This window comes from Atractosteus spatula, chromosome 11, assembly GCF_055471065.1.
Source record: "Atractosteus spatula isolate fAtrSpa1 chromosome 11, fAtrSpa1.hap1, whole genome shotgun sequence".
Classification (NCBI taxonomy): Eukaryota; Metazoa; Chordata; class Actinopteri; order Semionotiformes; family Lepisosteidae; genus Atractosteus; species Atractosteus spatula.
This window is the reverse complement of record NC_142716.1, coordinates 1,662,442-1,687,705: the sequence shown is the minus strand read 5'-3', so window position 1 is coordinate 1,687,705 and position 25,264 is coordinate 1,662,442. Positions and strand designations below refer to the sequence as shown.

Here is a 25,264-nt window from a genome sequence, read left to right as displayed (position 1 = left end):
CGTTACCAACCGAGCCCTGCATGATGAGAGTGATGTTCTTGAGTAATGTTGCTGCTCTCTAGTTTTAATGATTGATTGTTTAAGAACATAAAGGTTACAAGTGAAAAGAGGTCATTCTGCCCTTCAGGCCTGATGGGTAACTACGGGCTTATTGATCCCAGGATCTCCTCAAGCTGTTTCCATCACGCAGCTGGGCAGCTTGTTCCAAATCGGCAACAGGGTACCCTTAGGATAAAGAAGTGCCTCTTGTTCTTGAATTTAAATGCAATTTTACATAGCTTGCATTTAAAAACGTTCTCCTTTTTCCAGCGTGACACAGCCGTCACGGTTTCTGAAAAGATGGTTTCTAAGTCCTCGCGCGTCGTTCGGAGTGTATCAGCAAAGTCTCAGTCTCAGTGCTGTCGCTCTGTCTGCCCTCTCTGCCTCACTGTCCCAGACGTGAAGGCTTGGGTTCACACCGAGACGCCTCGCAGGCTACACCAGGCCTCTCCTGCCCACTTCCTGCCAGGTCTGGCGTCTTCTGGTTTGGTTCCAGCCCCAGCAGTCAATTAAACAATTAGCCTAACGGTTTTCAGAATTCGACGTATAGTGTAAGTGCTTTTCCAGGCGATTACACAAGACCGATAATTATCCTCAGGGCCTGATGAGGAGCATTACAGTTACGCAGCAATTATATCCCATTAGTTAGACCAACTATGTAAGTGAGAACACAAACCAGGAAGACACCAGGTGCATCCTTAAACCAGAGTGGGAGTTCAAGACCCCCGCTCTGTCCAGACGACAGTTACTGGCTGGGGTGACGATTATGAAGTGTTCGGGGGGGCCGCGCGGGGAGGTCAGAAACCAGGCTTTTTGGACCGGCGGCAGCCGGGCTTGGCAAGGCCGGTTCTGGTGCTGCCTTGCCGAAGCCCCGGAGTGCCACAGCTCTGCAGCTCAGCCTCCGACCTGACCACTGTTTCTTCGCCCCCCAGATCCGCTGCTTACAAGGCCAGAGGGCCTTGTCCGGCCAACCCACTTTTGACGGGATCCATATCGTCAACCACTACATGGGGGACGACGAGTCCTACCACTCCTCGGACGAAGAGGGCCTGGCCGGGCCCGTCGGGCTGAGCACGGCGGGCGGCGCGTCTCGGCCCTTCGATTCCCGGCGGGACGTCCCCAGGATCGTGCTGCACGCCGACCTCGGAGACACGGACAGCGAGGACGACGAGGAGCCGCCGAGTCTGACTGTCCCTCCCGGGTCGTACTCCACCACCGTCTGACCGCTGCCCGGGGGCCTGCCTGCACGTGTCCCGGTCCGCTTGGCCCATCCTCCAGCCCGCAGGTGGAGAGGTAGAGTTCTGCCGCTGGGCGTCGGCCACATTTGCTAAAACCGAGAGGCGTCGTCGAAGAGACCAGCGCATACGTCTACATTTTACTGTCCTTCCGATTTATTTTTTTTTCTGCCCGACTGTTGCCAAAACCGGTCTGACGTTTGCGTTGTTGCCAGCTGAAAGCCCGGGGTCGGTCAGCGGGAGGCGTGTTTGTCCAGATCTCGTTCCCAGCTGGGAGCTGGGAGCTTTCCCGGGCTGGACAGGACACTGAGGGTCTGCAGACAGAGGAGCCCCCTGAGCTGCAGTACGGCTGGAAACTGTGTGCAATATTGTGTCTCAATGCCTGGCAAGAACAAATTCTTACACCTATCGGTGTTTCTGCATTTCGAGCGGTGGTTTCAGCGGGGAATCAGGGGCTGTCAGTGGTCAGTTATGGATAAAGAAAAAAAAAGTCTTTTTACAGAGCAGATTGGGAGGGCATGACCACAAGCCTGTTCATCCTCACTACAGTGCTCTGTCAGACATTAACCACACCCATACAGAATTCCCCATGAGCAAACAGAAATCAAATAGGCTTCTTTATTTTTTCCTGTGTGTGTTAGTGGTGGTATAGCCATGACAGTCGAGTAGTATTTGAACCCGTGTGTATATGTAAACAGATGTTCTGCTCTCCTTACTTTTTTGTCTTTGTATTTTAACATGGACTTGAAGATCTGCCTTTTTTTATTGATGTTGCGGGAGGTCTGCTCTTTGACATCATCAAGTGCGTCGTTCAAATGAAATGGGTGCTTCACCTTCGAGTCCGGTTGGAGAAATGTTTTTAAAGCACGTTATTGATGGACCTTTTCACCAAGAATGTGTACAGGCAACATCTAAGAGGCAACAGAAAGAAAACGTGTGTGCTGTGTGTCTGGTCAATTCCCTGGTCTGCCCGGTGTGAGGTCTGTTGCTGTGACTTCCTTGGCCGGTACTTGCTTGCACTTCGCCTGCGGCAGTATGACCGTTTGCTGTGACAGAAAGGGAAATGCATAATCAGATCAATCAGTGGTAGAACAAATTACAATTAACAAATACTGAAGAAACAACTTAGAAATCCTATTTAATGTTTGTTTACTGATGTAAATATTTTGTTATTTTATCGGTTGCTTGGGAATCTCTTTTGAATGCAAATACGTGCAAACCGAAACAGTACATTTACTGATTAACCACATTTCTAACTCTTTAAATTGGCTGTTGTCCATACATAATTGCTTTTAAAAATGTTTTGTTTTTGTGATTTTTTTTTGTTTTGCTCTTGGGAAGTCTGCGTCTGGGTCTCTTCCCTGTAGCTGTGATCGCTGACAGGCTTTCCCGGACAGCAGGCGATGTGCGGTGTTGTACGCCAGGGCCTCGTGAAACGATCGCAAGTCTCACTCCGCCTCACCCTGTGTTAGCCCTGCTGGGATTAGCGTGCGCTTCTGACAGGCTCTCCTTCCCCAGGATGACTTTCTAACAGCTCCGCTTCAGTGCGAACTCCGCTCTGCCTTTTTTTTTTGTGTAAGTTGCGAATAAACTCGCTCTTTTTCCGGCGCTCCAGACCTATTTTTGCAAAGTAATAATAAGCCCAGTCAGTTGCCTTCATCATACGGGTTGCAAAGACGACGCCGGAGCAAAAGTGTGTTTTTAAACCTTTCCGATCAGCGGTCAGAGAGATCGTTCAGAATGCAAGAGATTCAAACCGGTTCCGTTTCATACGATCTCCTTTGACTCCTCGATCGATCGGAATGAATAGGTTTCTTTCGCGGCTGGTGGTTGGTTTTCTATGGGTTTTTTTTAGCAAGGTGAGGTGATGTGTAGAGATGCGGGTGTGGCGAGAGGCCTGGCGTGGCCGCCCCCTTCCTGTAGGGGTCGGTACTGCAGGGCACCGTGTCCGCCCGCAGTGCAGCTCCAGACCATCGGCACCAGCAGGACGAGGCGCTGCCACCCCTGTGGAGGTCATGCCTGTCAGTTAACACTAGCTAACAGTATCAAAGTCTGCCATCGATGTCTAACATCCTTTTACTGAAAAAAAAAACACTATTGAGCTCTTAACTTGAAATGTACATGATATGTATGTATATAAAATATGTTCGAAATAAAATTTTCATGATTTAATAAACCCCGTTTGATTTCTTGCTGCTTTCCTCTGGCTGAATTCGGTCTTTGCAACGCAGTGAGGAGTAGTTTTTTGGATCATTGTTATTGCTGCAGTCTTCAGTGTCGCTCAGAGACGGGGGTTTTTTTTCCTGTGAACGCTTCGCGCCGCTCTGCACTGCTGCAGTACTGGTGAAACCCTGTGAAAACTACTGCTTTGAATACGAGGTCATGTTGTCAGTTGGGATTTCCGGTCAGATCCCTCCGATTAGAATTTATTTTGGTTAGCAACCAGTTTTCTCGGTTACCACAACAGCTACCAGGCTGAGTTTCTGCGTCAGGCAGCGGTGACGGAGCTCATTCTGAACTGTGTGCATCACTTGAAGAATTTCATCCTTAGATAGATAGGGTGACCAGACGTCCTCTTTCATCTGGATACGTCCTCCTTCGGAGACCCAAAATATCGGATTGATAAATTGATCAAATTTATCGGGATTGATAAAATTAAAAAAAAAACTGTCCGGGATTTTGTTTTGCTCATTAATTACTCGGACTGTGTAAACAAACACAGGCCTTCATGCTTTCGTTCGTTCGTTCCACGCCTTACCGGTGGATGTTTTGAACTTACACGCAGAGTAGCTTGAAAAGGGTTTGTGTGTGTGTGTGTTTGGCTGTTTTTATGGCCATGAGAAATAACAATGTTTAACTTGTTTCGTTATATTTCAAAATGTTTCGTTAAAATTGATCATTTTTGCAACCAGTGAAGACTTCTCCTAAGTTACGATGTATTATTTTTTTCTTCTGATGTTAAGACTTTTGTTGTGTTAAAATGAAAAAAAAGAGGGCTATATTTGTTTTTCCTTGTTTGCCATTATGGAAGAGAAACAACAACCCTGCAACTGTTTAAAAGTTTACTAAGAAGTTTAATAACCAGAGAGTTCAAATTGTTTTTTTTTATTAGAAAAAGTAATAAAGATTCATTACTTTGGAGGAATGTGTCGAGTGTCGATTATCCCCACCCCCTCTTTTTTGAAAACCGAAATATGGTCACCCTATCCTTAGGAAAAAAATTTAAAAAAGGCGATTGGAAATTTCCACTGTTTGATTTTTGGAGAAAAAGACACGGTGAATTTGGAATCGTCTTTAAGTGGCACCTAATGACGCAATGAGTGTATTTGTGGCTTCTTTAAGCACTGATGCTTGTGGCCTGTTGTTGTGTTTGATTCAAAAAGCGACGTCCGTTTCGACAACAGCTGGAGCAAAGCGAGAGCGCCAGACCCCGGTTTGCCCTGAACACCTCTCCGAGCTGCGCCGATCCGCCGCGTTCGCATTCCTTCGGGTTTGCGCTTGTTACTAAATTTGGTCCTGAACAGCCAGCTATAGCAGTAATTGTGCGCATCTAATTTCCACGAGTTCTAAAATTGCACTTCCCGTATATAACCTGGTTTAATCGCCTGGCCGGTGCGGCTCCCTAAACTGGAGTCCTTTATAAATACCTCCAACGATTACAGCATGAGCATTTTAAATCAATTTTAGAGAGAAAAAAAAATGTCGGGGCGGCGCGCACTTCTCGTTCTTGAAAATTCCGCACTGACGGCGCTTTTCGCTTTTTAACGATTTCCTTGGGTAACGGAAAGATAACGAGCCGCCCCTCCGTAACGGGCACAGATGTCAACACCTGCCGGCAGCTCGTTTTGGCTACAGCAGTGGCGACACGTACGGCGGCTGCGACGCGTTAGCTCGGTCGGTAGTGGCAGCGCTGCGGATAAAAGCGAAACTGATGAACCGTGCATGATGGTAAAAACGTGTCTCGCCGGATCGCCCTCGACAGTGTAAGATGGGCGATTTGGGGTCCCGGTGAGAGGTGAGGGGAGAGCACTGGGAAAACGAAATTTGGTTTCTGTGCCCCCCTCCTGAGCTTCGCAGAAATCCGTTGGAGTGACAGGTTTTTACGAGGCACTTGGAATAAAAAGGCAAGACTGTTGTGAAACGCAGATTATATCTTTCGTTTTAGCCCATTCTGTCTGTTTCAACAGCCAGGGCAAACCCGAGGCAGCAGCCGGGCCCGAGGAGCCAGCGGAGCACCGAGGTCCTCAAACCCGGGGCTGTCGGCGCTCCGAGCCTCCAGGTGCGACTCAAGCGCAGGCCTGGGCCTCGGCCGTGTGCTTGCGAGGCCCAGAGCCCCAGCCTGCGGTCTGTGTGCTCAAGGGGCTACCGCCACTGCGGCTGACCAATCCGTCGGTTTACATCGTGTAAACTTAACGCCACATTTCCCCTGCACCGGCCTTATGTAGGGGAAAAAAACCCCAACAAAACGTAACCTTAATGAATGGCATTTAAAAATATTGCCGACGCATAAATACTCCTCCCAGCTCCTGTAGACTAACCGGGGAAACGGCTGTGATTCAGACACAAGAACTGTGAAGTTCACCTGGAAACTCAAATTCCGGAGCTGGCTAAGTCCGAGGTAAAGCGAGAGAAAAGACACCAGGTGTCGGGGAGCCTTAGTTTCTCGGCCATCGTGCAGCGCTGCCCCGCCTGCTGCTGCAGCATCAGCCGCCCGAGCGACACCTGGAACCGGCTGGCCCTGCAGCTCGACTCGGGCGCGCACCCGGGGAGATCGCGCCGGCTCTAGCGGCCCTGTCGACGTCCTGTCGAGTCGTGTTCATTGTCGGTGCGGAGGAAGAGAGAACCGGCAAAGGGGCTCTACCTCCTGCCATCCTCACTGCGCGTCCGGCGGCACGCAGCCCGACCCGCCCGGGGCAGTGATTTGGTTACCGACGCCAAGTCAAATCCTGAAAACGTTTTGTCTCAAATCTACATTTCCCGCGTACTGAATTATAACAGCTAATTAAGCTTATTGGGAGGTGTGCAATGAGATGTCAAGTTCTGCTTTCCTTTAAAGAGGAAATTTAACTCGTGTTAGATGTTCTGTTGTTTGTCATCGGGGAAACGATTTTTTCGACGGAGAGTTGTGCGTTTTGAAATGACAGATTACTTCTTATTTTCTTCATCTCCTAAAGGTGCTTAGATGAACCAGCGATTGGGGCACGGTTAGCTGCAAGTGTGCTCCGAAGCGGAAACTCGGAAAGGAATCGAAATAATGAAAGATTCGGTCCCTTACACCTGTAGACCGTGAACTCTGAGGTCACTGATCCTGTAGGTGCGAGTGCAGCGGTTCGGCGGTGTTAAACGCAGAATTTGGCAAACGAAACGCGTCTGGATCCCCGCACGGCCAACATCTGCTCTGCTAAAAACCCATCGACATGTGATCGCACGAACTGAATTCAAGAGCCAAGAGGCAGCAGTAGTTTCCTGTTCTTTACGAAAATACTTTTAGGTCTCCTCTCCCCGTACCCAACAAATAAAAACAAAACAACAATGAAACAGAGAGATTCTACTTTGTACCTGATCTTAAAAACAGACTTGGGGATTAGGTAAGAATCTGACAGGGTACTTTTTTTTCCAAGAGTTCGCGTGGGTAGATTTATTGTTAAGAATAACTGAAGAACTGGCAGTTTAATTTCAGCAATATTACAAGTGCATTTACACCGCCCAGGGCATCCAAATATAAAAATGACCTACACAGCAAAGGAAATGAGAGCTGATTTAGGTTCTGCGCGGGGCTGTTAGTGGGAGTACAGGCTGTGTAGTCTGACAGATTCTTCCGGTCTACTGTAACTAACGGCTACTTGCAAACCTAATTTTTTTACAAACAGGTTTTAAGATAGCAATTTGCTACCAGAGACTAGCCAAGGTATCGGCGTTTAAAGATTAAAAAAAAAACAGATTAAGGGTGTGATTAGGAGTTTTTTTTAAAAAAAACAATATACATTCGGGATTGTTCTCAGTACAGCATGCTGTCCTAACTGTGGGGTGTAGAATAATTCAGCTTTTAGGCAAAGTCGTTGCTAAGATCGATATTTCCAACTTGAACATGCAACCATCTGCGCTTCCTTTCGGCTCAGACACACTGGTTATCGTAAGAAACGGTTAACTGGTCGAATAACCGCTTGAATAAACATTTGCGCAATCCAGAATCCAAATCAAGTATTAAAATACTTCCAAGGTTACAATATACTGTATACGATTCTGTAACGAGCATTTTAAAAGGTCTTCATAGCCAGCACGCATTCACACGCTCGGAAGGCGCTTTTCATCTGAGCTCTGAGCAGTGCTCTACGGTCACAAACAGGTTTTCCTTTATTTGAAAAGATTCGCAAATTGAGTTGCTCACGGACCTGTGTTTTTTTTTTTTACACCTAACTGATCTGAATTGTATTTCGCAAGAAACGCATTTGAGATTTGCTTTTAAATCTGTGCTACGGATCCGCAGGTGCTCGCCTTTCTCTTTCTTTCATAGCGGAAGTTAAATCCAAAATCATTTTAGCTTTACAGTGATCGTTCTTGAAGCGTTACGGCGAGCAGACCCCGTTTGAGCGTCACGAACGGAGGTCAGAGCAGAACTGTTACCTTGGGGATCTGTATCACCCCTTCCACATATGTTTGCTTATGAAACGTGTTGCAGAAATAGTTTCTAACGTTCAGGAAGTTGTCTTGTGGTTTTGGGGGCCGAACTCTATTGGAGTTAAAACTGCAAATTTGAGATGGGACACTCGAGGGAGTTCTCTCAATAGCGAAGCCGCGAAGCACAGCGAGGATTCCTGCTCACCACACGCCTCGGCTCCCCCGGAGAGCACGGTCTGAGCTGGTAAGGCATGGCGTTCTCTGTTCTCCTGTTTATGATCCCCGCCGTGCCGTGTCGGCAGATGTGTACCGTGTTCCCGCTGTCAGTAAGACTCGACTCTCTTCTCGGTTCAGCGTCTGCAGAAATGGCTCGGGTGCGTTTCTGCTTCGGGTACGGAGCGCGGAGTAAGACGTGACTGTTACGGGTAACCTACACAGTACACCAGGGGAATAGCGGTTTTATTCTTTTATTCGCTATCGTTTCAAGCGCTGTGCTCCATACGTACATACATTGAAATAACGGGGTGGCTGAATGGGTTTTACTCAACGCAACAGACGCAAGCGCTAACTCTCTGGCACCGTATTCCAGCGTCAGTTTGGTATAGCAATTAAACACCGGAGCTGCAGTCATAGCAGGAAACTCTCGCAAGTGCTCGTGGAGAATGTTAGGTTTATCATCAGGATAGACAAGAAGGGCGTTTTGTTACTGTTTGTCGGGGCAATCATTTTAAAAATACATATGTACGTGCCCCCCATTGCCTGTTTCAAAAACAATGTTATTGCAGATAATCATAATTATATACTGTATAATATTTCAATGTGAGATTTAATAGTCCGTCTTTGGTGATATTATTCACTGGTTTTGTGGTCCTCTCTTATTGCGACGTTGTTAACGATAACTGCGGCAGAAAGCAGCTGTGAATCGAGTTGTGATTGTGTTGTGTAGAATCCGAGCCACCCCAAAGTGCTGTGCTTTCAATTAACATACAAGAGGCACGTCCCCAATTAAGACATTCTGGAAGAAAGAAACTACCTCCAAACCTCGCATTAAAACAAAAATACTCTTTACTCCACATCTAAATCAGTCTTGCATCACAAATGCAAAATCGCGTGAAACGTATCCGTTTTGTGGAAATATAAAAATAAATAACTGAAGGTAACGTCTATTATTTTTTCCCCACAACGTCAATTCGTTAAGCCAGGCATATCCCGGAGCCCTTGCGGACTTATGTAAAGCTTTTGCAATCGCTTTGTGTAATCCTAAAACGTTTTATTGAAACAGCTCTCTTCCAATCTGTTCAGGCGTCGGGTTGCCCAAGCCGGCAAGAGGAGGCGGCTGTGGAAATTCTAGTTCTCTTAAAAATCCGTAAATGAACATTAATATCCAGCTGTATTATTTTAGGAGTCGTTTCTCCTTCGTTGTCCCTATTCGCGAACAAACGCGTGTTATTGCAGGCTGTGAGTCTCGGGCGTCTGTTCCACCTGTTTATCTGAGGAATTCGGACTTGCAGGTGGTGCCCGCAGGTCGTTTCCCACATTTACTGTGTGGGAGCAGGTCTGAGCGGGGTGGAAACGCCCTTGGACACTGAGGGTTAGCGTGAAACGCCGCAGCAAGGATTTTACCGAACTTTGTTCGCTGGACAGATTTTGGGGGGTGACACATTGCCAGGATGTTCAAAATCTGGTAAATTACGTGAAAAACAACATTAAGATGAAATAAAGCGCACTGTATGCTTACACTGAGTCACTGGATACTAGGATACTTCAAATCGTATATTTTAATATATATATACATATAGAATGGTGTTTTGCACCCTGCTCCATTCCTTTCCGGTCACTAATTGTTTTTAATTTAACTATCTACAGGCCTGCACGTCACCAGGCAATGTCTCGATGCTATCGACAGGGGGCACAAGACACTGCCTGTGAGGGGCGAGGATTGTGTCAACAGTTATCAAATTGCTTTGATTTTTTTTTTTTCCACGGGCCGCCGATAGTCCACCCAGACACTTTCTCTCAAGGCCACAGAACAAGCACCGTGTTGTTCGGGCAGGTGGAAAGGAAGACTGGAAGCGTCTACTGTCGTGTAAAGTCTTGTGACTCTCAGTCCGACATCTCGGATTCTCCAGCGCAGATGAGCAGAGCGTTCAAAACCGCACAGAACCGTTATACTGATAAAATCACCACAAACATGCAAGCCGGGCATTAAAGGAGTCATTGATTCTCGTCTGTGTAAGAACCATAAAATACGAAAGCATGTGATACATTATGAACAGTTAGGTGCACAAAGTGTCCAGCTTTATTGTTGAAATTTGATACTGAAATGTTAATCTTTCGGGAATTGACTGGAATGTAACTACTGTAGTAACAAATATTTCGTTAGAGCTGAAATCAGGGCGAGACCGAGCGAAGGTTTTGAAAATCGAGCCTTTGCTATTTTGACAGAGAACGGAATATTCTGCTCCCGAATTATACTTTTTAAGCATTTACTCCTGTTGAGGTGCGCAGAGGCCTTAGGAAGACTAATTATTTACTGCTGAATTATCGTTTGCTTTTTTTTTTCTCCAAAATATTTGTTGGGGACTTAAATCGATCTAGTGCGATTTTAGCGTGTTGCGTTTTCGTTTATAATCATAATCGACAAAGCGCTGAACGAACTGTGTGTTTTTAATGCCCCACTCCTGGACACGAAGTCCTTTTTGTTTAGGTTGATGTTAGATGGTTGCGGGTGGACGGGCAGACTCGTGGCTGTTCTCCAGGTGCTTTCAGGCGCGATCGGAGGGGTCAGTGGTCTGATGTCCCCGGACCGGCTCTCACCGGCGGGCTGGTGTGTCGGATGATTAGAGAGGATGTTATCAGCCGGCTCTCTGCGTGAACGGGGAGCGAGACGGCTCCCTTCACCCCCGGAGCTGAAACCCGAGCCCTGCCCGGCCGGCCTCATTGTCTGAAAGTTGGGGATTTCATCCTTTCAGACAATAAGAAAAGTAGAAACAAGAACGCGCCTCACGCTTGCTTTATAAATCCAGTCTGTCACTGCCCAAGTTAACTCGAACCGTTTCTTCTGCAATATTATGATGATCATACATGATTCCCATTTTAAAATATAGATATCATTTTGATATTACTTGTATGCAATACATTTTCGTACTACGGAACAATGATAACCCAATGTTTATTATTACCACGACTTTGTTTATAAAACAACAGCGTGACGATATTACAGTGTAGAACACGCCATCTTCAAATTCGCTTTTTTTAAAAAAAAAACCCAAAACAAAACAAGAACGCGCTCCGTTTCTCCAAGAAGAGGAGAGAAGGCGAGAAACAAGCATTTTGTTCAGCCTAAAAACAAAACAAAACAAAACAAAACAAACTCCAGGGTGCAGAAGCGCAGTTTTTGGAGACTGTAATTACACAATTACACCGAAAGGCAAGTCAGTTAACCACGTGCCACCCACAGCAGCAGCTCGTGCGGGCACTGCGGTACCTGCTCCGAGTTTCCTCTCCTCGCTGGCGGCGGGGGATTGGGTAACAGGGTGATCAAGTACTGTGTGCTACTTATCCTGATTGCCATCGGCTTCAGTCCCCCCTGGAAATACGGCCGGACCCGGGGGGGCTGGGCTGACTGGCTGGCTGGCTGGCTGCTGTTTGTTCTGTGAGGGGCCAATCACAGTGACCGAGAGCTGTGGGATAATAGTTTCTTTAGGCACCTGTCTGCGCAACACCTGGTAAACGACGACGGGGCACTGCGCATGCTTCAGCCCCTGCCAAAAAATCCCTTATATTGGAGCAGACGTCAACCCATGATCTCCAAATCTTGACAGAGATAAACACGGGTCTGCCTGCTCCGGAGGAGAGTGCTGTCCGGGCTGAGGGATCGAGAGTGATTTCAGAGGCTCCAGGACTAAAGCTCCGAGATGCCCAGGTCGTTTCTGGTGAAGAGCAAGAAGGCTCACAGCTACCACCAGCCGCGGTCGGTGGAGGATGATTACAGCAAGCTGGACAGCATCCTGGCCCACATATGCGCAGGTACGTGAAGTTTACTGTTCTAAAACGATTTCTATAAGGACGTATGGTTTTTTGTGACAACGCTCTGATATGGTTTTGACTGTTTTCTGAAATGCGTGACATGATGTGTTACATGTTGCTTTAGAAATTATGACAAACTGTAGTTCAACACGAGAAAGAAAACATCAGTACATCAAACTCTGTAAATGTGCAGGCTGATGAAAAAACACTTAAAAAACATAATATCCACACATATCTTATGCTCCAAATATTCATCACAGTACACTCCCAACTGCGTTTATAAAAGCACGACTCATCATGTAGGTTTAAAATGACAATACATTCGCTTTAAAAATCTCGGTTTTATTTGGAATGATCAATACTGTGTGTTCACGCATACTTATGTATACATGACTGGAATTAGTTACGGTAAAGGCTAAGTATACGTCACAGCAATGTGCTTATGAGAATTATCTGTTATGCAATTAAAAAAATAAAATCCATTCAATTTATGCGGACCTAATTTGCTGTAAAAAAACTCACCAGAAAAAGAAATTAATTATGTACATCACTACTAAGTATTTAAATTTTATATTGTGTTGAAATTTTATTTTGTTTTTTCTGCGTTGGCCGTTACAAATACATTTATTAAAGTGCCCACTCAAAAATATACGCTATTTAAAGACGCCCAAGCCTAAGAATAAAAATAACTTACTAGTATATGATTATATGAATTGTTTTTAAGAGATTGCAAAGATATAATTTGCGGGAAACAAAACTGAAATTGAACAAATTTAAAAACCGTAGACGATTGCAATTGCATAGTAATTATTCCTTATACATTTACTAGTACTGAACTTAAAAAAAATTAAATGTTCGATAAACAGTCTTGAGCATTTTGATGAACGATGAAACGCCGTTAATCTGTTGTTTCTGCAAGGGGTCTGACGACACGAGTTTCATATACCAACAGCTTAAAAACATACGGTACAGAGTACTGAAGACCCTTTAAGTATCCGGCATTTATTTCACACCGTCTTGCGAATCTGTTGTTTTTTTTTTCCTGCGCAGAAGCGAAGATACCAGAAGAGACGGGGTGCTGCTCGGACGCCCTCGGGTCTGAGGCCAGAGGCCGGTTCTCCCCGGAAGCTCACCTGGTCGACACGGCCGACCTCTCCTCCAAGTCTCCACCGAGCTGCGAGGGCAGCGTCTGCGGCCGGTCCTCCGACTACGACGACTTCTGGAGACCGCCGTCCCCGTCCGCCTCTCCAGGTGCGTACACAGCTGAGGGACAAGCAGGACAGTCAGTGGAGGGCTGGTATTAACGGAGCTGAGATCTCCCTCCTTTCAGCAAAGTGCGAGTCTCCCGGTCAGTACCCGCGTAAAGTCGAGCGTGCGCTGTTCCCTTGCGTATTCGTTAAATTGCTGTGTTTTCAAGATTGTATCAGGTCACAGGGGTTAACTGGCCTGTTTAGGAATTAGGAAAAGTAGACCGGGCCCTGCAGATAATCTGATTTCACGTTCACCGGATTGAGAAATTAATTTGGCCGGCGGGCCTGTGCTGTGGTGCTTGTGGGAGGGTGCCTGTGCCTCGCTGAGGACTTCCCCAGGGAAGATCATTCTGTCTCGCCACTCGGAATCCGGAGTCTGTACTCAGGGGGACGAGATAAACACGCGGCCCCGATGATCGGAATGGTTGCGGGGGGGGTCAAAAATTGTCACAAAGAATGAAAATCTGTCCCCGCGTCCTGTTCCAAGAGCCGGCTCCAGGAGGAGATCTCCAGCACAGCGGAGAGGGCTGTGTTCTGTAGGACAGGCGCTGGGGAGCTCGTGTGGGAGCTGGGGTCGCTGAGCTTTGTGTTTACACTTCCAGTCATTCTGCGACTCCTTCACAGATTTAGACTATTCTTATAAATTGTGAAAAGGCATAAACAAGTTGGTGTTTTTTGTTCATGGCCTGGCTGTTTTTTGTGTGTGTTTATTTGTTTTGTTAGTATGTTTTTTTTTCTCCAGTTTGTTTTTGTTGGTTAATTTTCAAAACGTCTTGAACCAAATTCTTAAAAAAAAAAACGAGGTGACTTTAACTAGGTTTACTGATCCGGGGTTATTGTTATTGTTCTTTTACGTGGATGTACATTGCGCCGTATCACAGAAGCCCTAATCTAAACTCTAAATTTAAAATAACTCTAAATGAATTAAAATAAATTTAAAATGAATGAAAATCCCTTTGCCTTTTGGTTTTAGAACTGTACGAATTCTTATCCTATCCAGATAAAGGCACCCAATGCGACTCTGCTTTCACGTCAGTAGTAGGCTGCTAGTAGCCTAGTGATCTGCAGAAAATGGTTCAAAAGATCAAAAGGGGAAGATTTCAAAAGGGTAAAGAAATACTTGATTTCTGAATGAACTGTCACGGCGTGGCCCTCGTGGTTACCGTCATTCGTGGGGGGGGGGTGATGAGGAGGCGCTCACGCCCCGTGCCCGTGTCTTGTTCCGGCAGACTCGGAGACGTCGCTCACCCCTTCAGTGGACGAGACCAGCCCGTTCTCCATCTCCTTCAGGCCGTATGCGTGGAGCAGCTACTCGGGCTCCGAGCTCAGGCACCTGGTGCAGCAGACGTACCACCACCACCCGGTGTCCCTGGAGCGGAGCCCCTCTCTGGGGCTCTATGCAGAGCGGGGCAGCGACACCTCTCTCTTTTCCGACGGCGGCTCTGCCGGGCTGTACGGCGACTACGGGACCGCCCCGGGTCTGTACGAGCGGACCTCGTCTTCCGGCGTGTTCCCAGACCCCAGCCGGCACAGCAAGGCCCCGGACATCAAGGCGGAGTCGGAGCTGCCCTTCACTCGGCTGCTGCTGAGCGGCGGCTCCTACAAGTGCGTCAAGTGCAGCAAGGTGCGTGTCTCCCGCAGGTGTGAGCGCCCCACGGCAGGTGGCCCAGCGCGGTCGCGCTTCGGACACATAACTTCATGCCTTCTGGCCTACTGAACCTTATAGGCTACCACAGTGAACTAAGAAAAAACACGACGAATGCATGCACTACACAGGCTCTCGGGTTATTCGCTTGTTATATAAACCGAACGGCATGTTTGTCTTCATTCATTTTTGTTAGGGTGTGGCTTTGCGCCCTCTTTGCGCCGCGACGCGCGTACGTGAGCAGAAATATTCTGATTACTAAGGGGCCAGAATTCGTTTCGTCAGCTACTGTATCGCAAAGGCGCATGAATGAACAATCCTGCAGGGCCTTCTGCAAGAAACCGGCAGCTTTCAAAAGCAAAGAATGTTTAAAAGACAAAAATAAATTAAATAAAGCCCCCCGCCTAAAAAAAAAAGACCACGCGTGCACCACTGCGCTTGGGTGCCCATTAAGGACGCAACGAGTTCCCCTCTTCCCCGCCCGGAAAAACTAAATCACTCCCGCCGTGTCCTCCGCAGGTGTTCTCCACGCCCCACGGGCTCGAGGTGCACGTCCGCAGGTCCCACAGCGGCACGAGGCCCTTCGCCTGCGAGATCTGCGGGAAGACGTTCGGCCACGCGGTCAGCCTGGAGCAGCACAAGGCCGTTCACTCCCAGGTCAGTCTCCCGTCCCGCCTGTCCCGCCCGCGACACGCGTGTTCGCGTTTCTGACGTGCGCTGGGCAGGTGATAGAGCCTCTGCCCACAACAACAACAACAACAAGAACAAAAAGCGCACCTACGGGTCGGGTTAAACGTCATAAGGCTAGACGGCATTAAAAACGATGAAATAACGCACGGGTGTTTTGATTCACTGGGGCGATGGGACATTTATCGTGTACAACTGCAGAGACAGGCAGGAAACAGACGTGCACTACAGCGATTTTGGCGTAAAGTATGGTACAAGTGGACAAGAGTAGTTTCATAGTTAGCATCTGCTTTACAGGTTCATACAACATGCACCTGGGTTTTAGACGATATCTTTCTAGTGTTGATAAAATAAACAATGACAGGGATGAAGTAACGGCTACAACAGCTTCTTCTAAGAGACGGTTTGGGGCGATGGAGAGTTAAGTAGTCCTATTAATGCACTAGTTCACACCCGAAGAAGGCTCCACAGCCGAAACGTTGTGTTTCCTTCTCTTTTCAGCACGGAATAAAGCTTTACTTGGTCCTTATTAATGTAACGTACATTTAGGTAAATTACCTGTTCTGTATTGTACTTGATGAGCCGCGACAACGTGTCCACATATTGTTATCTACTTCCAACATCTTCACATTTCCCCCTTTTTTTAGGAAAGGAGTTTTGATTGCAAAATATGCGGCAAAAGCTTTAAAAGGTCGTCGACTCTCTCCACACACCTGCTGATCCATTCCGATACCCGTCCTTACCCGTGCCAGTTCTGCGGCAAGAGGTTTCACCAGAAGTCGGACATGAAAAAACACACCTTCATTCACACAGGTAAGGTGAGGCGGGCGTTTACTTGAGACACCCGGTCACTGAGACGCAAACTGCCCACTGAGAGCTCCAGCAGGGCGTATGTGAAAGCACTCAACTACATTACTATTACACCGAGCACAAATCGGTGGACTCCGTTTATTTTTAGACTGTGTTAAAAATGTTTATTCGTTGATTTGAATTCAACTCACTAAGATCGTAAAGAGGAACGAATCTAAATGATTAATATTAGGAGAAATGACTGAAATGGTTGTGCAACAATTAAAAACAAACTAAATCAACGACGTTGCTGATATCACAGCCTGCACGACGCATCTGCGGTAATAATGATTCCTGTATTTCAGATATTATTGGGATAGATGTCAATGCAGTCTTGCAATATTAAAACCATCTTACTATATACCTGTCGCAACGAAGGGTTTATCTAACACTGAAACCACCAACTACAACAGTTTAATAACCGGAACCTGTAGCAATCCAATCACTGTCGCCTGCATTTTGATTCGCCCTGTGATTATTTAGGGAGGCTTTCCGGGTAGGATGATGAGAGGGTATTATATGAACTCGTCCTTGATTTTTTCGGGCCACTGACAGGTGAAAACGACAAGGCAGCACCCTGCTCTCAAATGCACACAGCTCTCTCTCCCGCAACACCGTGTCAGAATAAAGGACGGAGGCGATTCCAGCCTCTCTAAATATTTGCTCTGGGTCTGTGCTGAGCTGCGACCGCGCATCACTCCACGCAAAAGAAAAGCTCGTGTCCCATTAGCGCTGTGGTGCTGACAGAGGCACAGGAAACTGTACTGCAGAACACGCCCTGCTGAGCGGCAGGCGACGGCTGAGCCGCCTTCTCCCAGACTGATAGAGCAGAGGAGGCAACTGACACAGGACACGTTGTGAAACAGAAAGTTAGTTAACGACACCCGGTTTCGGGAATGCCGACAAGTCAATCCGATGAAATAAAGCTTAATCTTCTCAATTAGTCCCTCCGGTCGACTCGTGTGACGGGTCAACACAGTGTAACGGGTTCGTGTGTTGATGAGAGACTTGCCCTGTTGTGTTCATTAACCGCGGGTTTCAATGATGTACTGGAGGAGCTCGTACCGATTACAAACGGGCAGGTTTTAATGGCGAATGTTGTTTTTTTGTTTCGTGTGTGTGTGTGTCGCACAGGAGAGAAGCCGCACAAGTGCCAGGTGTGCGGCAAGGCCTTCAGCCAGAGCTCCAACCTGATCACGCACAGCCGCAAGCACACCGGCTTCAAGCCCTTCGGCTGCGACCTGTGCGGGAAGGGCTTCCAGCGCAAGGTGGACTTGAGAAGACACAAAGAAACGCAGCACGGACTGAAATAATCAAATAAATCATTATACAGCCGGGGGGAGGGGGGTGGGTGGGTGCGGGGACGATTTTCCTGTCGCGGAACTGGCGACAAGAAAGGACTCCTCGCCGCTCGAAACACTAGCCAGGGCTGCGCGGACTCTTAGCGGGGAGACGGGGCGAAGATGAGCACCCCTGCCCGGTACCGACGGCTTACCTGAGCGACGAGAGGAGGGACGACGTGCAGGTGTGGGCTGTTGTGCGAGACGCACGGACTTGCAGGCGCGTCGGAGAAGTTTTCCCGCAGTGCCGCCTCGTCCCCCCCGCCGGCCCGGTGGTCTCCCCCGGAGAGCTTCCGTGCAGCCGAAATGTTGTGGCGTAAATAATACGAGAGGCATCGGAAATACAACCCGCTGTGTGTGTACACCCTCCACAATCCAGGACGCCGGTGAAAACAAAATCACCGCTTTTTCAAAGGAGTGCAGGAGGTGCTGGCAAAACAGGCACTACACTAAGACGAATTGATTTAACAAACAAGTGGGTTGTTTATATTTTGGGTTAAAATATTTGATTACAGTTGGCCATGAGGTTGTCAACGGTTTTATCTGCTGTGTTCTTGGTCAGACGATACAGTCATAACCAGTATTTTTTTGAATTCATGAAGACCAATTTAAAAAGTTTTTGCACATTTTTATTCTTTTTGTTATCGGAACCCAGATATGATTTGTGAAGCTAACAGAAACCTCGCCGAGGAAGCTCGGTGATAACTATATATATATATGCAAATAACTGTTAGGGAGTTCAATCTTAATGAGTGATGATGAGTTAGTTTCTAAAACGATATTGTCGTAAGCTGTTTTATATATATCAGATACTGTTTGTTGTATGATGCTATATTTCCTAAGCTTTATTTATTGATTAAATATTCTTTAAAATAAAAATTAAGACAAACTAATGATGCATCTTTGTGATCGGATAAACGGATAAGATCTGACAACCTCTCACTGATTCCGCGGCGACAGCAGAGATCGGACCCTGCTTCGGCTCCAGACTGCGCCTGGTTCAAGCGCGGAGTCAAGCGCTCTAGCGAGCGTGTTGACCAGTTAAACACCATCGACGGGCTTATCGCCATATTAGAGCCTTTACACTCGAGATCATAAAACTAGACACATTGACAACGTGGGTCTACTTCAAAAATAAAATGCATATATTTTTTAAAAATGTTGCAAGTAGACTTCATGCCATTTTTACACCAAACAAATGGAAGCCGTCGAAAGAGGCACAAGTTGTCTTCGTTTATTTTCAATTCGGATTTGTTTACATTAATAATAATTTCAATCTTGAATCAGAGAGTCCTTCGATCGAAGCCAAAAAGAGAATTAGAAATTACGACACCGTCCCTACAGCAGAAGTCAAAACAAAGCACGATTCCCTTTTCAAGTTAATGTCTTAGAAAATTGGATTGAGAGAATAATTTTTACTCCTTGGCAATCTATCACGAATAGATATTCTATTCAATTTACATTCGATTGCGCTAGCATTTGTTTTTCTTTTAAAAAAATAAGGAATGTGAGGATAAACTAGTAAACGTAATTTTACCACCATCTTTTCCTTATGTATTTTGAGACGCTTCTGCTGACGTCACATTACAACAAGGGGCACCTGGAGACTTTAATTTTCCCATCATTTCCCGTCGCGTCTAATTAAATTAGAAAGGCAGCGCCATCGTTTTAAGAAAATATTACAGTGCTAAAAACAAAAAGCCGCGTTATTGCTTGTTGATTCGACACAGCAAAAGTGCATCCGTCCCTTTTTTTATTGGTACACTTCTGTTTTTTTATGGGGAATATTATCATGCCGGGAATATTCCCAGATTTTGTTTGTCTCCGAAACGATTAACAAGTTTTATTATTATTATTATTATTATTATTATTATTAAAAATGCATCGTGCAGATTCCATGTCTAATTATTCATCAAGGTAAGATCTGCACAGCCCTTTGTCTAGCTGAGTAACAGACACCCGTGAAAGAGGATCTGCGGAGGAACACCTTTGTTTCAGACGGTAAATTTTTAATGACACCTGCAGCTAGCCATTTGGTAACGCACAACTCGATGAGCAGCAGAGCAAAGGGCTGCAGCTTTCTAGTTGAAAGATAAACCTTTCAAGAGATACGAGGAGTTTTCCATCGTCCACTTCAGTGCTGATTAAATTACCTATCAAGTGTACAGAGATCCAGCCACCCGGAGCACAAACACAACCCTATACCCAGATAAACCGTGATTCAAACAGAGGCTGCTCATACGCACGAACGCCGTCCGGAGAAACACAAAATATAAAGCAACAGATGCACCGCATATATATATATATTTATTGTATAAAAATAGTTATATATAGCATATTATATCACAATGCACGACTGAATAACTAAATTTAATTTTTGCATTTTACTTTTCATATTCGATTAACGTAGGATACGGGGGGAACAATAAGGAAATTGGATACGATTTCACATTCTCTTATTTTAGAGTCATTGTGAGATTAATATAGAAAAACATTTTAGTGGTTAAATCTAGACGCCCAAAGGTTCTCTGAACAAACGACGACTCGCATTGGTCATACCGGGTTTGTCTACCCATTCAAAAAAAACACATTGCTGCGTTTGTATTTTTAATTGAATAAAATGTATATTTCAAAACGAGCAAGTCTACGGAAACCATGACTGCTGGAGAAAATAATTTTCGTTTATTTATATGACAATATTCCCTTAAATTCAAATGTTCCATCATCATCAACAACAACATCAATAATAATAATTCTATTTCACAGATGCATGACGTTCAAGTTGAGCAAACACCGACTGAGTACCGTGACAGATGATGTACCGGCTCACTGTTGATTCGCCTCGCCCAAATCACTCCAGTGGCGCGTTTCTGCACTTCCACGCGAGACACCTGGTGTAAACCAAATATTTTCAGTCTATGGGCTTCATAAACAAATATTGAACAAACGAAAATCAGAGTCAACAAGGTGGACCGTGAAGGAAGTTTAGTTAAATTGATTCGTTTTTTTTATGACACTCTTTCCTACGAACAGCGATCGCAGAATGGCCGATTCCGGCCTCAAGCTCCATTACATTCATTAGCAAATGAAACAGCGTCTGACTGGCCTTCTTTTACGAGGAAAAACGTTTGCGTGCAGTGAATTGTCTTCAACTTTGCTAATAAATTATTTGAAGACGCGCTGTTGTCTTCAAACTGTTTCACGTTTGCGGGTCAGCAATTTTCTTGGGGCGCCCGGTTATTTTTCATCTGATCTTTCGACACTGAAGAAAACGTTCCCTATTAACGCACCGCAGATATGCATTTAACGCGACAGATGTTAGAAGCGGACTTCCAACAGCTTTTTTTTCTTTATGTCACGGTGTTACTGAGCATTCCCGAGCAAACAGCAACAAATGGAAAACAAAATAGCAATCCGGATTCAACCAAAAGCATATTTTATATCGCCACTCCAAAACCAAGCCTAGGCTAGCTCACAGGAAACGTAAACAGACCCGGCAAGATGAGGAGCCTATATGATTTTTGCGTTCAGAAAAAAACAACAAATGCCCCACCGACAAAAAATACTGATTTTATGCTAGACAATATGCAGCCCAACGTTTTACACTTCTTAAGCTTTTTTTTCTTACGATTTGCGTTTTCACTTGTCTAGAGGGAAATGCGGGGAACGAAATAAAACGTTTATTTTTGCTGTTTCAGTCGTTTGCCCGGTCGGTTTCACCCCACGGGCACCCTCCTGCAGCCGCGGCGGGTCGTGAGGGGAATTGGCAGGGAGCCGAGACCGCAGGGTCATCGGAACCGCCCGCCGGACGACTGGAGCCCAGTTGACCATCGAACAAAATGGACGTTTCGGAGTCACGATTCGTCTCCGTTCGCGTCAGATTCGAGAACCGCGGAGATCCCCTCCCGGGGCGCGAGAGATTGGGATCGAGGTACCCGCGGGCTCGCGGCGTCTCGGGGTCGCACTGTCTGAGCACGAGCAGCTCACGACCTCCTTCGCATGGGGTCAAGGTGACCATTTCAGAGCCCCCACCCAGGTAAAGAGAGGTTTCTACCAAATCGCATCCACACTCGAAATTACAGCACTATCAACGATAAGGTTACACACAAACCAATTTTTTTCTCCCAGTTTTCAAAAGGCTGATGTCGTGAAACGCCTAACTAAAATCAGACTGATTTGTACGACCCCCCCCGCACGAATTGGCGGTGTTGCTATATTCTTAACTGAATGCAATAGCTCTATAAAGTGCTTTCTTGCCCTCGGCTATCTTACTGGAAATCTGAGAGGAGACCGCAGAATACGCCGAGTGTCACAAAGACTGACTTCAAATATCTTCTGCCCCGGAAAGGAGGAGAAGACGGGTTTGTGTTGTTCTATTATTAATTGATCGAAGTTATTTCCACAATTTCTTTAACATGAAGGCTGCCAGAAGATTCAGTCTGGTGGTCTCGTTATCTCGCAGGAGCGAAAGCCTAGCCTGCACTGGACATGCTGCCCACTGCCCCGAATCGTGCATCCCGGCGGTCTCAGCACCCCCAGAGGGTCGCGCACGTCGGGGCTGCACCCTGGCCATGACGCCAGCCCCGCGCAGGACCCACTCGCACACCGCTGGGGAGGGCGCAGCTCACAGACGCCGGCCAACCTAGACAGCATGTCGACCGTCTGCAGGAGGAAGGTGACCCACGCGGGCGCTGGAAGACCGTGCCAGCCCCACCCAGAGGTCGCACCCCGGACCGAAGAGCAGCAGGCGACGCCGGCCTCAAGATCACCCTCTAGAGTTCTCACTGCACTGGGCCTAATGAAGAAACACCAGACTGTCCCCCCGCTATCGATCACAGTATTCTGTGAGGACGTTTTTTAAACTCCCCGTGGGTTGTGCGCAGAGAATAATTACTCATTTATTCAAAACACTGCATGGCGCTTTAGCACTCAGTACTGTTCGCTGTTCAGGCACGTCGATATTAGCTTAGTTAAGGAAGATGACGTTATACAGGAAAATGCAGAATTATGCTGCCCTGGTCATTTAATACACAGGCGTGATATACATTCTTAAAGAGGATAATACACTGAGTATTTTAGAAGCTAAAAGTCAGTTTGCAGCCTATTTAAGTCTTGAAGTGCTTGTTCACAATTTGATCAGGTTATCTGGTATTATTAAGAAAGACGAAGCTATTAAAACCTCTGTGAAATTATGTCCTGTAATTTTACACACCCACACTAATTTCACCCAAAACCGAGAATTGTGCACATGCCCAAGTGAGAGCACTACTTTCAGTAATACTCCAAACAAGTGATCACGACTGAAAGTGATTCCAGAAGAGTTTAGCTGGTGTGAATGACTGGTATTGCCGTCCTGAGAAGGACTGACACTTGCCAACAGATCTCTGCCAACTCTTACCCCAGCCTTCACCCTCCACCTCATCTCCAGTCTGCCAGGGACCAACCTGCGGGCCAGAGAGAATGCTGAAATGCCACACCGCTGGGCTCTCGTTCTTGTTTATGAAAAATCTGAACAAGAAAACCTGGCTCACAAAAAGACACCCGATTTGAAGGCAAAATGAGAACACCCTCTGCCTGTCGAGATGCTCCCCACCTCACACTGCCTCTGAGAAACAGGAGCTACTAATTTAGCCCAGGTCTGACCTCCAATAGTAAAGACAGGCAGTCAGCCAGGGACAGGTAGGAGCCCCCGAGCTGGGCTGTGCAGTATTCTGGAGAGTGCGTGCCCACAAGCCCCCCGAGTGGATTCTTGTTTGCATCATTTCAAGTACCTACACATTTATTTGCACTTGGTTTGATGGAACAATCGCTTTTCTGCTTGCACACCAGCAGCTGCCATGTGGCACGTTACAAAGTGTATTAAAAGCTATTTCTGCTAGCGTCATATTTTAGGCATATTAGGCATATTGTGGAAGTGATCTGAGATGAAGTAGGGTGGGGGGTGAATGAAGGTTATCACAGAAGATTTGACAGAAGCCCCTTAAATGAGACACTTCACCTTGTTTAGTTTAAGAAATGCTGGTGTGTGGAGTTTAACAACTCTTAAAGCTACTTCGGCTTGAGGTCAGGGAGCATAGCCCTACATCAATGTTCCTCATTCTATGAATGTCATCCGTTAAGTGCAAATGTGCTGCACTAAAATTAATTTCCCATTAAAAGGCAATTGGAGAAGCATGACTGAGATTATTTGTGGGCTGAAGTAGTTCAAGTACGGCTCTGTGTCAGCATGCGCAGGCTGCAAAGGAACAAGTAAAGGCTTATTTCATGCTGAAAAGAGAAGAAAAGAAACGTTTCGGCTGTGTAGACTTCTTCAGGTGTCACAGGCTTGTTTTTTTCCCCCTCTCTTTTCAGCATGGAATAAACCTTCACTTGTGCCTGAGATTACTGAGAAACATACACAATTATTGCAATACATGGCACTAATTAATGATACATACCCTTCTAAACTGTCGGGCGATGATCCCTTCGCTGGTGGGGGGCTGATGTCTGAGATTCCCGAAGTCACGACGGAGAGGAAGATAATCTGAGATAAATCTCAGTAAGACGGCTAAGGCTCCCGGCAAACTGCAACACGCAGCACCGGCGCCCAGTGACAGTGGGCAGGGCAGGTAGAGTCCTCTTCACTCCCATGGAAAAACTATTAATCAAAATTTCATTAGTTAAAGCTCTGGAAACGAGTGCACAATAACATCTGTTGTAGAAACAGGAGGGTGAGGAGCCCTTTCCAGTGGGCAACACTAGTGGGCGCTGTCCTTGGATTTGGTGGCATGTGCATCGTGGCCCCACCCGTTTGAACAGGCTATTTAACTTCAGAAGCATCTTCTCCCTGTATGAGCACAGCCTCGAGAAGACTTTAATCATCTTGGCCGATCAATCAGGCAATAGCAAAACAAAGAATTTTCACACATACAGAGAAGAACAGCCTTTCCACTTTGCACACCAGCAAAAATAGCTGTAATAAAAAAAAAAACAATATTTACCCTAGTAAAAATATGAACTACACGGGCATTAGGACGTGTGGGGACCGTCCAGGGAACCAGATGGTGGCGTTGTGAGAAGATCTTCAGATAAGACACGATCAGCTCAATCTCATGAACATCATTATTTCTGCACAATATTGATCATCAGCAGCTCTTAAAGCAAAATGGAGACAGACAGCAGCATTTCCTCACTGGCTTTCAAGGTGGCCAAACTCAGTACTTCTGACACGCTTTGAAAAGTGACTGTCAAGACCACTAACGGTAACACAATAATGCAGACCACTATAACGCAGCGTTGTACTTGTGGAGACACAATACACAGCTCACATGGATTTTAAACATTACTTTGTGAAAGTACTGTCATTTTGCAAGTGCTCTGCTAAGCGAATACCACTGGATTATGGACCTTTTGTAAGCATCCCCTCATTCATTCTGAGACATCAGAGGTCAGACAGTACTCTCAGAGGTCTGGACACTGACTAAAGTCGGTAAACGGTTCATAATTTTTTATGCAACACTTCCTCCTGATCCAAAGGCATTAACCTGTGCCTCCAAAAATGCTGAAGAATGTTTTCTAAAAAAAAAAAGGTTG

At 46.3% G+C, this 25,264-nt stretch overlaps 2 protein-coding genes across 6 annotated transcripts in view; both read left to right on the top strand.

Moving 5' to 3' along the window:
* Positions 1 to 3,450, top strand: part of LOC148823284 (ecotropic viral integration site 5 protein homolog) — a 69,091-nt gene extending 65,641 nt beyond the window's left edge. For all 5 annotated transcript variants that reach the window (XM_088927423.1, XM_088927419.1, XM_088927421.1 and 2 more), the window contains one exon: positions 972 to 3,450. In XM_088927423.1, the coding sequence (XP_088783549.1) occupies positions 972 to 1,262 (291 nt within the window). In that variant the 3' untranslated portion in view covers positions 1,263 to 3,450. The remainder of the gene's footprint in view (positions 1 to 971) is intronic.
* A 3,609-nt stretch (positions 3,451 to 7,059) lies between these two features.
* LOC148823283 (zinc finger protein Gfi-1-like) lies at positions 7,060 to 18,581 on the top strand. The gene is made up of 7 exons (XM_088927425.1): positions 7,060 to 8,136; positions 11,717 to 11,921; positions 12,972 to 13,172; positions 14,401 to 14,795; positions 15,336 to 15,473; positions 16,151 to 16,316; positions 17,487 to 18,581. Exons 2-7 carry the CDS (start codon positions 11,810 to 11,812, stop codon positions 17,663 to 17,665), a joined length of 1,191 nt encoding a protein of 396 aa, XP_088783551.1. The 5' UTR covers positions 7,060 to 8,136; positions 11,717 to 11,809; the 3' UTR covers positions 17,666 to 18,581.
* Positions 18,582 to 25,264: the final 6,683 nt, after the last annotated feature.

Bases quoted from the DNA above. Each gene is read 5' to 3' on its own strand.
- LOC148823283 (XM_088927425.1), top strand. From the start codon at position 11,810: ATGCCCAGGTCGTTTCTGGTGAAGAGCAAGAAGGCTCACAGCTACCAC. The intron at 13,173-14,400 runs GTGCGTACACAG...TTGTTCCGGCAG, and splicing joins GTCCCCGTCCGCCTCTCCAG to ACTCGGAGACGTCGCTCACC. The intron at 15,474-16,150 runs GTCAGTCTCCCG...CCCTTTTTTTAG, and splicing joins ACAAGGCCGTTCACTCCCAG to GAAAGGAGTTTTGATTGCAA.